Source organism: Neoarius graeffei, chromosome 22, assembly GCF_027579695.1.
Source record: "Neoarius graeffei isolate fNeoGra1 chromosome 22, fNeoGra1.pri, whole genome shotgun sequence".
Lineage (NCBI taxonomy): Eukaryota > Metazoa > Chordata > Actinopteri > Siluriformes > Ariidae > Neoarius > Neoarius graeffei.
Window position 1 is genome coordinate 1,676,880 of NC_083590.1, and position 17,223 is coordinate 1,694,102.

Below are 17,223 nucleotides of genomic sequence, written 5' to 3' on the forward strand. Positions count from 1 at the left end.
CCGGACCTTCTTGCTGTGAGGCGACAGCGCTAACCACTACACCACCATGCCCCCAAAAGGAGTTGTTAAAAATGGAATTATAATTCCTTGTGTAGCTTTTAATCTTTTGATTTTGTGAATGACAGTCAGGGTTAAATGAGATTTCAGATTTATTTTGCCAAATATTGTTAATACTTTCTCTCAATAATCTATCTTGCCCTTCTACTTAGTGTCTTATATTTACTCCGACTGGCCACTTACACCCATCAAACACAACAAAAATCCAGGAGACTTTCTGAAGTGCAGTGAGGTAAAATTTGAATAAGTTATACTGTTGGGAAATAATTCTCAGCTTGGTGTACAAACCTCTCGACCTGTCTCTGGGACACTGAGACTATATACATACAGTATATGACTGTTTTAGGAATATACATGGTTGGGTAAGACTCAGTAACCCTATTATTCCCAGAAACACTTGGAAATAAGGATGACTTGGGCAAATTAGGAAAATCCCAATCACTCCTTCAGTATCGCGTTAGCTGAGTGGAATATATCTGATGGGCCGCTCAAAGCCAGCCAATATTATTTAAATACGTCACTCAGATCCACAATGCATTTTCTGTGTGATTTTTTTTTTCCTTATTATATAGACACATTCACAAAAAGTACCGAAATGTATCAAAACAATTCATCAAACCATTTTCCGTTTCCGGTTGAGAGTACGTCGTGCGTGTTCTGGCTGCCGCTTCTCACCAGAGCTTTTTTTATTTTAATTTTCTTTTTTTTTTCTATTTTCATTTTATTTAATTATATATATATATAATTTTTTTTTTTTTCCTGTGTGTTTGTGTAGTTTGATGTTTGTTTGAGTGTTTTGTCCGCTGGTTGTGGTGTAGCTTTGGACCCAGTTTTGGGTGTCGGTTCCCTCCAGGCCTTGGTTCGCCGTGGGTGATGCCTGTGCTCCCAGCTGTGGACTGCAGGGAGCTCGCTGCTCATTTTACATCATGGTTGTCCAGCGCTCTGCGCTTTAACGCTTGGCGTGATGTTCCGAGTGATGTTGCTCGGTGGTGTCGCAGCGGCTGTGCAGGCGGTTTGGGACACACCAGCGCTCTGCGTGGCGGAGCTTCTCTGCTCGCTGTGTGGATTCACGGCGTGGTGTTCGAGCGATGTCGCTGATGGCATCACGGCGGCGGTGCTGAAGATGTGGGACTCGCTTTCGTGCGCCTTTTGGTGGGACTGTGGCTGCTACACCACAGGAATTACATCCTGACCCCTACTTGGTGGACTTTACTTTTTTTTTTTTAATTATATTCACTTATTTTTATTTATTTTTTTCCTTGTTTATAATTGTAAAGCGTCCTTGGGTTTCTTGAAAGGCGCTATATAAATTTAACATTATTATTATTATTATTATTATTATTATTAAGTTTCTCACGAGTGATGTATAGAGATTTGTCATGGTTTTGGTTCTCCATGTCCCGGATGGAGCGCGTATGAGAAATACCAGTGGCGTGTTTCCCAGTAAAACACTTGTGTATGTAATAAAAAAGCTAAAACAACTTGAGATTGGATTCTGGCATTCAAAAATGTCCAAAAGTCACTGAAGAGCACAAATTTTTTGTTTGGCCAGTTTGACTGATGCTCTGAAAGCAGACTGTAACACTTGAATTGTGCCTATTCCCTCCTCCAGAGCGGCATATATTGCCTTCTCTTTCTCCTCTGATGAAATCTGCAGAGCCCCAAACCTTTCTGCCAATATTACAATGTGCTTGTCCTTTACCAGAGTCTCCTGTGCTTCAGTTCTTGATTCCTGCAGCAGTTGCCAGTAGATTTTCTGCCACTCAGAGCTGGATGCTTCTGGATATCTTCTTTTGCACCATTCCACTTTTTCCTTCAACTTCTGGCCTTCGATATCATGAATCGCTCTCTCGACATCCCTGTAGATGATGTCTGTGTAGTGAGTCCCGTTATCACGCACCATCTGCTCTACTCTCTCCATGAATCCTTTGAATTGTTTGTAGCTTGGTGCTTTGTTGTTTAAACAGTGGTATCGATTTCCACAACTCTCTACAAACTTTCTGAGAGCAGGGTCTCCATCCTGAAGGAACTGCTTGATGCTCTTCTTCAGGTTGTCTTTATAAGTAAAGAGGATCATTGTGTACTGCTCTGCATTCTGAAAGGTCTTTTTGATTTCCTCCAGGGTGCTCCTCTCCTCCTGGGTGAACCGTACAGCTAAACTGATCACTATAAGGAAAGCATGAGGTCCCGGGGAGGAATAGGTCAAACAGTTCATTATTTCCATGATCACATCCTGTTTACTGAGCTGGGTATCAAAAATTCCAGGTGTGTCAATGATGGAGATTTGTTTACCACGCCGTAGGACTTTGTGGTTACTGCACTCTCTGGTTTGTGAGGTTGAGTTGGCAGCGGACTGGAACACGTTTCTTCCAAGGATGGTGTTTCCAGATGAACTCTTCCCAACTCCAGTCTTTCCCAGAAGCACCAGTCTCACCTGGGGAACTTGTTCAGCAGGCTGTTTTTGGATCTCTGCTGGATCTGAAACTACACAGAAAATATCTGTGAAGGGATTTTTACTTTCAGGTCCTGATGAGTCCTGTAATCATAAGCAGAGTCACTTCAGAAATGTCCTGATGGTAGGACAGTGAACACTTGTGTAACCATGTTCAATATCACATTCTGTTAAAATGGACAAGGTTGATATGTTTACGATTGGCAGGTCATTGGCTTTGAGTGACATCCTCTGATCCCACACAATTCAAGTGACCTGAATGTTTAGAGTCAGCTTTTCACATTACACAGTAGCCCCACTTCAACAAAGCGTAATTAGTCAGATGCTAATTGTGTCTTGGTATAACAGTGATGATCGCACTTAAGAAGAGACAACTAGAATGTAAATGACCTCAAACTAGTCTGAGGTATTTTAGACTACATCCACACGACAACAGCAACAAGATTTTTTTTTTTAAATATCGCGTCCACATGGGCAACGGATCAGTAAAATATCAGGTACGTATGGCAATGCAATGCTTGCTGAAAACGATGCAATACACATGCCACATCACTACGTGCGCCGTAAGATGGTCCCATCGGAGACACCAGAACAATAGAAGTAGACACATGCGCATAAACCCCTTCTTCTGTAGCATCAGCCACATAAAGTTTTGATTATTAATCAGTAGCGTAAAATAGTATCTATTGTCTAAGGCACTTATTTATATTTCATATTAAAACGTCTATGTAAATTACATAGAAAGCCTGGCCAGGCGCTGAACTTCTTAACTAGAAAAAGGCTCTTAATGCTGCTAGACAGTATATCCACCCTAATGGGGAATAATCCTATTATTATCCTTATATGTGCCAATCTAAATTTAACACTAAAGTGAAGACCACCACAGACACACTGGTTATAAAATATAACAAATGATCTATAAAGCATGGAATGGTTTATAGGTCACAGATCCTGAGTGAAGTTTTGGCCTTTTAGGATCCATCACATCTGGTTCAATCAAAGGGCGGGCTCCTTGTTGGTACCTATAACAGTGAAGACTACAGCTGGGGGTCTGGGGGGCAGAGCTTTTTCCTACAAAGCCACTTACTTATGGAACAGACTTTAAATCTAAGCCAAAAAATTTTTCGTTTAGTCGAGACTTTTTAATTGCTTCCCCCCCTTAGGTAAATGCTCAGATCTGGAGGATTCATGGGCATAGAAATTTCTGGCTAACTGTGTAAACTGCTGTTTCCCCACCTCTCGCACATTCATTCGGGTTTGTCGATGGTGAAGTAGCTGGCCACTTTCTCAGGATGCCCTCATGATGCCTGTGCTACCTTTTGAAAATCTTTGTCAAGGTTTTCACTGCACTCTAACGAATGGTGGAAATTTCACTAGTGTTGTGTTATGAGACGCGACCCCTGTCATGGAGAACGATTGACTGATTAGTTTAACCCCTTCCTTTACTTATTCAAGTCACTCGTCATCTCGGAGCCATTTCTGGGCATAGGCCATACACCATCTTTCATCTTCACAGTACACTGTAGCTTTAGGCTTAAATATGTTAACTTCGTTATGTCATGGGCATGACCACTTTTTTTTTTTTTGATGAATGACATTCAAGTCAGTTTTGCTGGACTAAAACAAAACTTGAGAATAGTGAGAATAACATCACTGTAATTTAATTTAAAGCTGCAATTATTGAATCTTACATGTGATGTACTTCTGGATACTGGACCTTCTTCTTTGAGCGATGTAAAACTGACCTCCGTTCTTGCTCACCATGAGGTTAATTTTATCCAGTAAGTCCGTGACTTGTCTCTGCCTTGTGTTGGTGTTATTGAAGACATGGATTTCATTCCCACAGTCTTGAACCAACTGCCGGAGCTCACTTCCTCCATTCCTCATCTCATCTCATCATCTGTAGCCACTTTATCCTGTTCTACAGGGTCGCAGGCAAGCTGGAGCCTATCCCAGCTGACTACGGGCGAAAGGCGGGGTACACCCTGGACAAGTCACCAGGTCAGCACAGGGCTGACACATAGACACAAACAACCATTCACACTCACATTCACACCTACGCTCAATTTAGAGTCACCAGTTAACCTAACCTGCATGTCTTTGGACTGTGGGGGAAACCGGAGCACCCGGAGGAAACCCACGCAGACACGGGGAGAACATGCAAACGCCACACAGAAAGGCCCTCGCGGCCACGGGGCTCGAACCCGGACCTTCTTGCTGTGAGGCGACAGCGCTAACCACTACACCACCATGCCGCCCCCTCCTCCATTCCTTTCTACGTATTTTTCAATCGTCCTCGAGCTCGTCTCCTCATGTAAAGAGCACTATGATAAACTTCTGGAGGTCTGGACTGAATAATTCTTTAATGCAGGGGTTTTCAAAGTGTGGGAGAGTCAGCCCCCCCTCGGAGAGCAAATAAACAACAGCGCCCCCCTCCTACAATTTTTGTTGTTGCTATACTTAATGTTCCATTCGTATTTTTAAAAAATGGTTGTTGTACACATTTTTATTTTTTTCTTTTTCACATTTTAAACATCTGTGCTTTTTAAAACATCTTGTTTTACACGTTTTAAACATCTCATAGCATCGTTAGCTAGCACCTCTTGGCAGACAACACACTGTGGCAGTGGAGCATCTTCAGATCCAGTCCATGAAAATCCAAACTTTAAATAATCGTGGTCATACTTCCTTCTTTTTTCAGTCCCCCCAGGATTCCGCGGGCCTTTTTTGTGATTGTTGCGGGCTAAAATGTCTGATGTTGCGGGGGTTTTCCAAAAAAATTAAGATGAAAGTTGCGGCGTTTTTTAGGTTTTTGTTGTGATTACATTGCGGGAGGAAGTGAAAGTTGCAAGAAATTGTTGCGATTTTCTCTTTTTGTGATTAAAATTGAGTGATATGTTAAATATTAAGTTATTACTGAAAAACTATTGATTAAAAAACAGACACTGAGAAATGGTCCTATAAACAACTTTACCAATATAAAAGATTACCAGGACTACAAAAATGCAGAAAAATAGGCTTTACTTATCCAAATGCACCTGTTGGTTCAAAAGTTAAAGTGCAGAGAACCTCACAGCACAACATGAAGTTACCTTAAAATATAATATAAATGCCTCAGCTTTCATGTAAGAAAAAAAAAACTATTAATACTAGTACTGTGTGCAGGCAGTCTCTCCTGAAGACTAAATTAAACAATAATTATAAACTAATAAAATAAATGGCTCAGGCTTCATAGAAGAAAAAAAACAATTTGAACAGAATCTCACAGTATGATGCTGAAGCTGCCTAAACAATGGAAAATAAAATACCATTTTGGCAAAAATGTTGGCATCCATTAATTTCTTGTATTAAGTAAAAAAAAATAATGTAAAGTGCGTACAGTCCTTCACTGTAAACATAACACACTTTCAGTAACAGTATTTAAGCCTATATAAACACTGACTCGCACATGCAATGTTGCCAGATACTGCTGATGTTTTCCAGCCCAAAATATGTTCAAAACCCGCCAAAATGCACTTAAAACCAATCTGGCAACACTGTGCACATGCTGCTTCTCTTGAACGTAAACACGGAAGTAAGGCGGAAGGTAGTTTGTCGACGTCACCTCAAGACGACGCCAAAGATTGGTCAAATTTGCGGGAAAGTTGCGGTGATTGGATATAATTGCAACACCGCCCTGAATTCGCGGGGATTGGTTGAATTTGCGCTGAAGATGCAAATCGCAACATCCTGGAGGCTCTGGGTTTTTTTGCTTGGCCCAAACTCTGTCTCCTCACTTACTGTAGCTTTAGGTACTAAAAATCAATCCATTTTGTCTCTGGTAAAGGCTCCTCACGTTGCGCCCCCCCCTGAAGAACTCTGGCGCCCCCCAGGGGGGGTGCGCCCCACACTTTGAAAAGCCCTGCTTTAATGAAATCCAGCATCTCCTCCTCATTCTGCAGCTCCTCTCCAATTGGAACCACAAGCAGAACAGCATGAAGACCAGACTGACAGAGAGACACCAATTTATCCTTCTCTCGCTGGAGCTCCTCTTCTGCGAGCTCTGGATCCAGCAGGTCTGGAGTGTCAATCACACACACCTTCCTTCCTTCAACATGCTGGGTTTGTTCTTCACATGTTTTAGTAACTTTCTCTTTGTAGCGTTTTGGACTGATGAGCGCTTTGTTCCCCAGTATTGTGTTTCCTGAGGAGCTTTTCCCAGATCCACTTCTCCCCATCAACAAGAGCTTTATAACTCCTGTGGCTTCTGTTTGATGCAAATCTCATCTCATCTCATTATCTCTAGCCGCTTTATCCTGTTCTACAGGGTCGCAGGCAAGCTGGAGCCTATCCCAGCTGACTACGGGCGAAAGGCGGGGTTCACCCTGGACAAGTCACCAGGTCATCACAGGGCTGACACATAGACACAGACAACCATTCACACTCACATTCACACCTACGCTCAATTTAGAGTCACCAGTTAACCTAACCTGCATGTCTTTGGACTGTGGGGGAAACCGGAGCACCCGGAGGAAACCCACGCGGACACGGGGAGAACATGCAAACTCCGCACAGAAAGGCCCTCGCCGGCCACGGGGCTCGAACCCAGGACCTTCTTTCTGTGAGGCAACAGCGCTAACCACTACACCACCGTGCCGCCCTATATTAATCATGAGCAACAATATACAGCATTTAAGATGATAGATGACTTATTATAGTGGTTATTATTTACCTCAGCAGCAGAACCACCTCCTGTCTCTGTCTTTCTCCTGCAGAGTCTTACAGAAATGTAATTTGACTTTTGATCATGGGTTGGGACCAATAAAACACCAGTGGCTGCTGTTCATTCTGAAGAAATGATCGTGATTATACCCTACTCCCTCAGAAGGCTCCCTCTGTAAGGGCTGGAATTAACATCTATTTGGATCAAAAGTCAAAGTCCTCCCCGTAGCAGGATCTGGTCTTCTCAGACGGTCTCCCATCCCAGTACTGACCAGGCCCTTAAGGCGCATTGGGCGGCAGCTAGGGTTACAGTGGGGGGTGGATCCTCTGGTAACCACAAGAGTTTGACTCCCCACTCGCATCCATATTGCAGTGTGCCTCGCTAGATGGTGGGAGGTACCATTTTTATGATAGTCTTTGGTACGATCCTACCGCAAGTAGAACTTGCCATCTCCCGATCGAGAGGTGGACACGCTAACCACTAGGCCAGCTCGCAGTATTTGGAACACACTTTATTTTATAAAGCTGAAACAAAATTTATTAAAATAATTTCAGCTGTTTTCTGTTTTATTGTCGCTCAGGGATGTTACCTGAAGTCATGCTAAAAACTTTAATATATTAGAGTTTATTTAGCACAACTTTCATCTGCTTTATTCAGTGTACTTAATATAGGCTAATCTTTCATACTTTCATTTAACCTAATCTACATAATATACATAACGCTGGATAAACTGACAAACAATCTTTGGAGTGACGTGTCTGTTATTTCTTCCCTTCAAAACGGACTGCTTTGGAATGCAATCTGAAGCAAACTTTTCCAGCACTTCAGTTTGGGATGACCCTGTGAATGATTTAGATGTGGTGTGTGTGTGTGTGTGTGTCTGTATTTTGCAGATTATCATATTGTTTTGGATAAGAATGTATGGAAAATAAATACAGGTAATGTAAGATTGCAATCCTCCCGGTCTTTATGCTGTGAGGGAAATTTAATGGACGAACATTCTTATTCTGTGTTTCTCATGTTGAGCTCAAGTGGCTTAGTGTGCTGAGATGTTTTCCACATGCTGTAATCCCCTTTCTGTGGCCTTGGTGGTAATGAGCAGGGTGCTCGAGTTCGTCCTAACTACGCATCTTCTCATGATGTAACCACCTCTCCTGACCTCAGTGGTGATAAGCAGAGCTTGAGCTCTCCCTAACTCGCATCTGCCTGCACGTACCAAAGCATGCCAGGTGCACTCATTAGCAAAACTTCATAGAAAATCTTGAGCCAATCACGTGAAGACACAAGCAGTGAGCGAATGCCTTTAGAGTATAATAGATAACAGCCAAAAAAACACAACTCAGAGTGCGCACGTACTCATCACTAGAGGTGGTGTTCTGCTTTAATTTTCTTTCTTTCCTATCTTATATTTCTTTTATATGATTTACCATAATAAATAACTGCTAAGCATTCTGAAGTGTTTATTAGAAATTTCCATTACAATGCGTTTTACAAAGGCGCTCTGAACTGTAAGTCTGGCTTGCTCTGCTGCGAGATCTTTGTTCAAAAATTCCACAAAAATAGCAGTTATGTGTTTTGTTTTGTTTTTTTTTCCCCCATCAAAATCAACAGCTGATGAGTGAATGGACATGCAATTCTGGAATGATTGGCAGTTGCGTAGGTTTTTTGATCACTCTGATATTAACTGTCCCCGGAAGCCCCGCCCAATCTCACATTATTAATTTTTTGGCCAGTGTGCTTGTTTTAACAGACTGAAAGATGGTGTTAGAGCACAGTGAAAACTACTTGCCCCTTTTCCACCAAAGCAGTTCCAGGGCTGGTTCGGGGCCAGTGCTTAGTTTGGAACCAGGTTTTCTGTTTCCACTGACAAAGAACTGGCTCTGGGCCCAGAAAAACCAGTTCCAGGCTAGCACCAACTCTCTGCTGGGCCAGAGAAAAGAACCGCTTACGTCAGTGGGGGGCGGAGTTGTTAAGACCGACAACAATAGCAAGACCACGAAAGATCGCCGTTTTTAAGCGACGAGAAGCAGCAGCTGTACAAACGCGAAGTAATCCATTATTATTATTATTATTATTATTATTGTTGTTGCTGCTGCTGCTTCTTCTGTGTTGTTTTTGCTTCGATGTTCGCGCCAAAGTTTAAGCAAACGTAGCGGCGTAACTGACGTATACAGCGACGTAATGACATGTCTTCCCTTAGCACCGTGAGCTATGGAAAAGCAAACTGGTTCTCAGCTGACTCGCAAGTTGAACGAGTTGTGAACCAGCACCAGCCCTGGAACTGATTTGGTGGAAAAGGGGTATAAATTGCATACGAAGCTCACACACAATACCATCTTTAACTTGAAAAGTTCCCCACTAAGCTCAGCACAGTCTAACCAAAATATAAGCAAATGCTATTTGTCAGTATTTTTATGGCAACAAGGGAAAAGAAATGTGGAGGAAATATTACGTGGGGGGACGAGCAGCGATCGTCTGTTCTGCAAAGAGAACTAAAGGTAAAGTGAATAGAAACGTAGCTTTTATTTAATATGGTGCGCTGGGAAGAATCAGGTCATGGTTGTGTTTATTCTTTGCTGTTCCTAACATGGCAGATTTGTTCATAATCATGACATTCTTTTAGGACTGAAATTATTATTTCTACGTTGTCCTCTTGCACCTGGAGAGATGGATCATAAACTGGATTCAGTGAGCTGGTGTGCATGACCAGAGACGAGTTTGATTTCCTCTCAGGCTCTCACTGGTGAGGAGGAGGGGAAATATCTCTTGGGAGCAGTTTGAGGCAAGTGTGAGTCCATACTAATGCATGCTGTGCAATGACGGTCCCTACAGATCTACTGTAGCTTATGAATCATGTGAAAACACTGATCAGTACTGCTGTACGGGCCATTTCAGTATTATTCCCCCTGTTCACATGGGCCAAATAAAACAACGTTGTCATTTTGATAAACATAACTTTTGACTGTTTACTGCAGTTCGTTTTTCACAGTGTTGTGATGTCAGCTATGCATGCTAGCTTACATATGAACAAATGGACACACTTGTGTTGGTGTGTGACATAATCATGTAGACAGGTCCTGGCCGAGAGCTACGTCCATCATCCTTGCAGATATGTAGCCTCTGTTTGCAGTAATAAAGGGTTACCGCAGGACAGATATTCAGTTTTCTTACGGATTCCTGGCATTTTGGATTGAGTCCTAATTTGGAACAGAGTTTTGGTTCCCAACTCTCTCCAGGAATCGTTGACCAACAAAGATCACTCCAAGAGGGTACCTTCGATGCGACTAAATGCCTCTCTCACGTTTAACGTTCATGAGTCTGCCTGGAGAATACTGAACAGCAAATGATGTGCATGGCAGGGTTGGAAGGAGAAAGATGCTGCTCTGCTGCCCCATCTACAGTTTGCTAAATATCACATGGACAACCAGAAGGCTATTGGAAAAACAAGATCAAATAGAAGTTTCTGGTTTAAATGAGAAGTGTTCTGTTTGGAGAAAGGTAAACACTGCATTTCAGCATATGAACCTTATCCTCCCTGTGAAACATGGAGGTGGTATCATCATGGTTTCTGGGCCAGAATGACTTGCCATCGTTGATTAGAATAATGAGTTCTGAATTATTCCAGAGAATTCTGTGAGCTAAATTTTAAGAGGAAGTGGGACATGTAGCAAGACACTGACCACAAGTCATTCTACCAAAGATTGGTTAAATAAGAATAAAGGTAATGTTTTGGAATGGCCAAGTCAAACACCTGACTTTAATCCAATAGAAATGTTGTGTGAGCAGTTCCTGTGAGGAAACACACCAACATCCCAGAGCTGAAGCTGTTCTGTAGAGAGGAACGGGATAAACTCTTCCATGCTGATGTTCAGGATCTGATCAACAGTCACCACAAACGTTCAGCTGCAGCTATTTCTGCACAAGAGGGTCACACCAGATATGAAAACAAGGGTTCACATACTTTTGCCACCCACTGATATGTAGCATTCAAGCACTTTCCTCCTGAATAAATTACCAAGTATGATATGTTTGTTTGTCTCGTTAGGTTTAATTGAGTTCTCTTTATCTGCTCTTGAGACTCGTGTGAAAATCTGATGTTTGAAGCTCGTGCAGAAATATAAAAAATTCTAAAGGGTGCACAAACTTTCAAGCATCACTGTATAGTTTAACATTTCAGTGTCAGCATTTGATGTGTTGTCTCTGTACTATTTTCAATTAAATATAGGGTTTCCATGATTTGCAAATATCACACTATTTTTATTTAGTTTGTACAGCGTCCCAACTTTTTTGGAGTTGGGGTTGTACAGAGAGAACTTGACTTTGTAAATCACATCTTCCAATCATTTAGCTACAACACAGTCTTGAATGTGAATATATGCTCATGTCCGTCTTTCAATAAACTGAGAAACATCTCTGGATAGCTGTGACTGCATCAGTGAATGTTGCTCCCGGATATATCCATGTAACAGAATCTCCTACACGGCAGAGGTCTACATTCCTCGATCATACTTGGTCAGTTTAATCTCCTTCAGTACAGACCAATCAAGACCTCTCCCTAGTTTGGGGGCTCGTCTGGGATCTCCACGTGGAAGGTAAGAGAATTCCATCCATCCATTATCCATAACCACTTATCCTGTACAGGGTCGCAGGCAAGCTATCCCAGCTGACTACGGGCGAAAGGCGGGGTACACCCTGGACAAGTCGCCAGGTCATCACAGGGCTGACACATAGACACAGACAACCATTCACACTCACATTCACACCTACGCTCAATTTAGAGTCACCAGTTAACCTAACCTGCATGTCTTTGGACTGTGGGGGAAACTGGAGCACCCGGAGGAAACCCACGCGGACACGGGGAGAACATGCAAACTCCACACAGAAAGGCCCTCGCCGGACCCGGGGCTCGAACCCAGGACCTTCTTGCTGTGAGGTGACAGCGCTAACCACTACACCACCCTGTAAGAGATTTTTTTTTCCATTAAATATCTTGGGTTCTCTTGTTCCATCTGGAGATCTGAGATCTAGTTATCCCAGACACACACATACACAGATGAGGATGGTTACCTTTTGAGTCTGGTTCCTCTCGAGGTTTCTTCCTCCTGTTGTCTGAGGGGTTTTTTCCTTGCCACTGTCTCCACAGGCTTGCTCATTGGTGCCAGATTAGGGATAAAATTAGCTCATATTTAAAGTCTTTAATTTTCTGTGAAGCTGCTTTGCGACAATGTCTATTGTTAAAAGCGCTATAAAAAATAAACTTCACACACGCATGCATCGTATAAAAAGTCCTATGGTGTTTCCTAGGGATGACTGGAAGGAACTGGGATTACGATTTTTCTGATTTCCCCAAGTTATCTTTATCGCCACATATTTCTGGGAATAAGAGGGTCATTGAGTCTTACTCAACCATGCATATTCCTAAAACTCTCATATACTGTATGGATATGGTCTCAGTGGTGTTCCCAGAGACAGGTTGAGAGATTTATACTACTTCTATACTCTATGATAATTTGTTTACATGACTCTGCTGAGGAAATTCCCCTCCTTTTGTGTTTTGTTGTTGCTGAGCTTTAAATGAACCACAGGTAAACTTTATTCATGTTGGAGAAAGACAAATGATGATTAATATGCATGAGCTTTCTCGTGACTGTCAGAGCAAAGCATCTGAAGATTTATAATAGAATAGTTTGATTTATTTTAAAAAAAGGGCTTTGAATTGTGGGATTTTTTTTGTCGTTGATTTAATAAAATATAAACTTCATGCATTATTAAAGATGTAATTTAAGTGAAGGGGCCATTAAACTCTGAGCACTGGTAATCTCCTCACAATGACTTTTCACTGTACATCAATGATTGGGATAGTGATCCTGAAGTAAAAATTCTAATACTTGCAGGTCAGACAAATATTTACTTCTTAACGGAAAATAATACATAGAACAAAAATCAATTCGCTGATCTTGCTATGTAACTGTGCTATCCTGGTCAGGGTAGCAGTACATCTGGAAACTAGATGAGAAATGCTAGGCTGAGGCACCATGGATTGCATGCCCTTCCATCAGAGGATGTTCAATAGACATATAGGGGTGTGGTGGTCAGACTTCCCCATACTTTTGGCCATGGCGTGTAGTTAACTAAGAATAAATGAACGCTGCAAAGATGGAGCAACTTGGACCAGATATACTGTACAGAATCTCTCTTTAAATTGCCTGTAAACAACCATTTTCTCTTGGTGGTGAAAGGTAACTAGTTCAGTAATATGCACAATGCACCATTTTAATGAATTTATATATGAAATTTACATATAAATTCCAGATTTTAATCTTTTTAAATTTCAAGATATAAACATGTGAATTTATAAATGTATCCCTAATGACACCTACATATTGATGTATTGCTTGCTTGGTAAAGGCAGCATTCGGGTGAAACCAGAAAAAGGAAATAAAATAATGAATTCTGCTAAAATGTAGACAGTAAGCAATACAGTCCTGTGCAAAAGAATACTACAAACCAAACTAGATTTGCCTCTGCTGAAGGAAATACGAGTGCTTGCAAAGCAAAACATTCAAAAAAATTTCATCAAAATCTGTCCATAACTTTTTGAGTTATTTTGAACACAGACAGACAAAACAGACAAACCAACGCCGATGATCACATAACCTCCTTGGCGGAGGTAATTACAGTAAGAAATGGGACAGATAGATAGTTTGGGGGGGGGGGGGGGGGACTGAAGCCAGTGGGAAGAAAAGCAAGCAGGACTATAAAAAGAAAAATACAAGCATAGTTATCCTCAATGGGCTGAACATTTTATTGAAGCCAATGGAAGGAAAACATGGGATGATAAAGCAGAAGTGATAGAGGTATGAAAAGAGGTTGAGGGGTATTGCCCAGAACATGTCTAGTAAGTTTGAGTGTATTGTTTTGAAAATTGACCAATCAGGGAGCAGTTTGAAAACTGTCCCATTCAAAAAGTGTATGTGGGGAAAATGAACTAGAAAGGGGGATACAGTAAAAAGAGGGATGCAGGTGGAATATCAAAGGCAAGGCAAGTTTATTTCTATAGCAGATTTCATACACAGTGGCAGTTCAATGTGCTTTACAGAAGTAAAAGCAGAACAGTAAACAATAGAAAATAAAATTACATAAATTAATTGGGGAAGAAAAATAAGAATTAAACAATAGTAGAAATAAAATAATAAAATGAAATAAAGTTAATCAGCCTCGAGATTAATTATTATTATGGGTTTAACTCAAAGCGCGCTCTTCCCGTGGTTCTTCCACGAGGATCACCAAAAATCGTCCCGCAGACACAATCTACGAGGATCACAGTAACAAAGAATTAAAGTAAAATCATTAAAATCCAAGATTAAAAAGAAATTAAAATAAAGAAAGTAAAATCATTAAAATCAAAATTAAAAGAAATTATGTTAAAGGAAATTAATTACTTAGGTAAAAATTAATCAAGTGAAAGCATCTGAAAACAGCTTTGTCTTGAGCCTGGATTTAAAACTAACAACAGTAGGAGCATTTTTGATCTCATCTGGAAGTTGGTTCCAAAGCTTAGCAGCATAGCAACTAAAGGCTGCTTCACCACACTTCGTTTTGACAGCTGGTATTACTAGCAAGTTTTTCTCTTGTGATCTTAGAGACCTAGTTGGTGCATATAATTGAAACATATCCAGTAGGTAGCTGGGTCCCATCCCATTTAATGTTTTAAATAGAAGAAGTAGTGCTTTAAAGTCAATTCTATAGCTCACTGGGAGCCAGTGCAGAGACCTTAGGATTGGAGTGATATGGACTACCCTTTTTGTTCTTGTAAGAACCCTTGCTGCTGCATTTTGGATTAGTTGAAGCTCTTTGATGGTCTTTTTTGGAAGACCTGTGAAAGTCATAACCATCATCCAAGTTACAAGATGTAACAAAGTTTGAAAGGAGTTTGTAGGTTAAGTGGTAGCAGAGTTATTAATTCTGGAAAAGCAGCAGCCTCAGGATAAGGATATTGTGCTTTGCCTTTCAAGCACTTTAATAATTTATAACCCTCAGTTCCCTTGACCTCCTTTTGAAAAAAGACAGTTGAAAACACGCATCATAATTTGACAAATGGAAATGTCAAGAGCTGATGGCTTTGTTGGAGCACGTGTGTTTTCTAAATGATTGTGAAGGAGTTTAACTCTGTCCACAGAGGTAGGAGTTCTGTCCTGTATGACTCTGCTGGTGACTGTGGAAGTCACGCTGCTCACTAAAACGTTTCTCACACCACGTGCAGGGATCCGACCTCTCACGGGTGAACGCACTCATGCTGCTGGAGAGTACTTTATCAGGTAAAACTCTTCCCACATAGTGAGCAGTGCTACAGCTTTTCTCCTGTGTGGATACGCTTGTGCCGTTGGAGGCTACTCTGACAAGTAAAACTCTTCCCACACTGTCCACAGTGATACGGTTTCTCTCCTGTGTGAATGCGCTGATGCTGATGGAGATTACCCTGTTGAGTAAAACTCTTTCCACACTGCCCACAGCAATATGGTTTCTCTCCTGTGTGGCTCCGCTCATGCCGTTGGAAACTACTTTTATGAGTAAAACTCTTCCCACATTGTGAGCAGCAATACGGCTTCACTCCTGCGTGGATACGTGCATGCCGTTGGAGATGACTACCTTGTTTAAAGCTCTTCCCACACTGTCCACAGTGATACGGCTTCTCTCCTGTATGTGTGCGCATGTGCTGTTGGACATCACTCTGACAAGTAAAACTCTTCCCACACTGCCCACAGTGATACGGCTTCTCTCCTGTGTGAATGCGCTCATGCCCTTGGAGACGACTCCAATAAGTAAAACTCTTCCCACACTGCCCACAGTGATACGGTTTCTCTCCTGTGTGACTGCGCTTGTGCCGTTGGAAACTACTCCAATAAGTAAAACTCTTCCCACACTGTTCACAGTGATACGGTTTCTCTCCTGTGTGAACGCGCTCGTGCTGTTGGAGATGACTCTGACAGGCAAAACTTTTCCCACACTGTCCACAGTGATACGGTTTCTCTCCTGTGTGAACACGCTCGTGCTGTTGGAGATGACCGTGACGAGTAAAACTCTTCCCACACTGTTCACAGTGATGCGGTTTCTCTCCTGTGTGAATGCGCTTGTGCTCTTGGAGATGACCGTGACGAGTAAAACTCTTCCCACACTGTTCACAGCAATATGGTCTCTCTCCTGTGTGAACGCGCTCGTGCTTTTGGAGATGACTCCGATAAGTAAAACTCTTCCCACACTGCCCACAGTGATACGGTTTCTCTCCTGTGTGACTGCGCTTGTGCCATTGGAAACTACTCCAATAAGTAAAACTCTTCCCACACTGTTCACAGTGATACGGTTTCTCTCCTGTGTGAACGCTCTCGTGCTGTTGGAGATGACTGTGATGAGTAAAACTCTTCCCACACTGTTCACAGCAATATGGTCTCTCTCCTGTGTGAACGTGCTCGTGCTTTTGATGAGGACTCGGATGAGCAAAACTCTTCCCACAAGCTGAGGAGTGGTACATCTGGAAAACATAATCATTCAAGATGCTTAAATAATTCTAGATTGTGTCTCCATGTAGTTATAGAACTATTATTATATTAAATGTCTCCTAAAAACTGTAACATGGATTCACCACCAAATCAAACACCTTTAATGGCTGTAGCGCCCTGAATCTTATGGATGCAAATAGAGCTGCTTTATTATTATTATTATTATTATTATTATAATAAAAGAAGTATGGTTAATATACAAGTGGCAAGAAAAAGTAACGACTCCTTTGGAACTACCTGCATTCATGTTGAAATGTATCTGAAGATACGGTCTGATCATCTGAGTTACAATAACGAACAAATATTAAATGTGAACAAAAACTAATAACACAAATTATTGCTTTGTTTTTGTTCACATTTAATACATCAAACAAACATTTCACAATGAATGCTGGAAAAAGTATGTGAACCCCTAGGATAATGACTCCAACAAACGCTAACTGGAGTCAGGAGTT

General features: G+C 41.6%; 2 protein-coding genes across 2 annotated transcripts in view; both read right to left on the minus strand.

Moving 5' to 3' along the window:
- Positions 1-1,576: 1,576 nt before the first annotated feature.
- On the minus strand, positions 1,577-15,506 carry LOC132871050 (GTPase IMAP family member 8-like). The gene is given in 5 exon segments (XM_060905204.1): positions 1,577-2,541; positions 4,201-4,375; positions 4,754-4,877; positions 6,422-6,755; positions 15,380-15,506. Coding segments are annotated over 5 exon segments (1,725 nt in total).
- A 52-nt stretch (positions 15,507-15,558) lies between these two features.
- Positions 15,559-17,223, minus strand: part of LOC132870519 (zinc finger protein 850-like) — a 101,099-nt gene continuing 99,434 nt past the window's right edge. The window contains exon 6 of the mRNA XM_060904187.1: positions 15,559-16,674. Within this exon, the coding sequence (XP_060760170.1) occupies positions 15,559-16,674 (1,116 nt within the window). The remainder of the gene's footprint in view (positions 16,675-17,223) is intronic.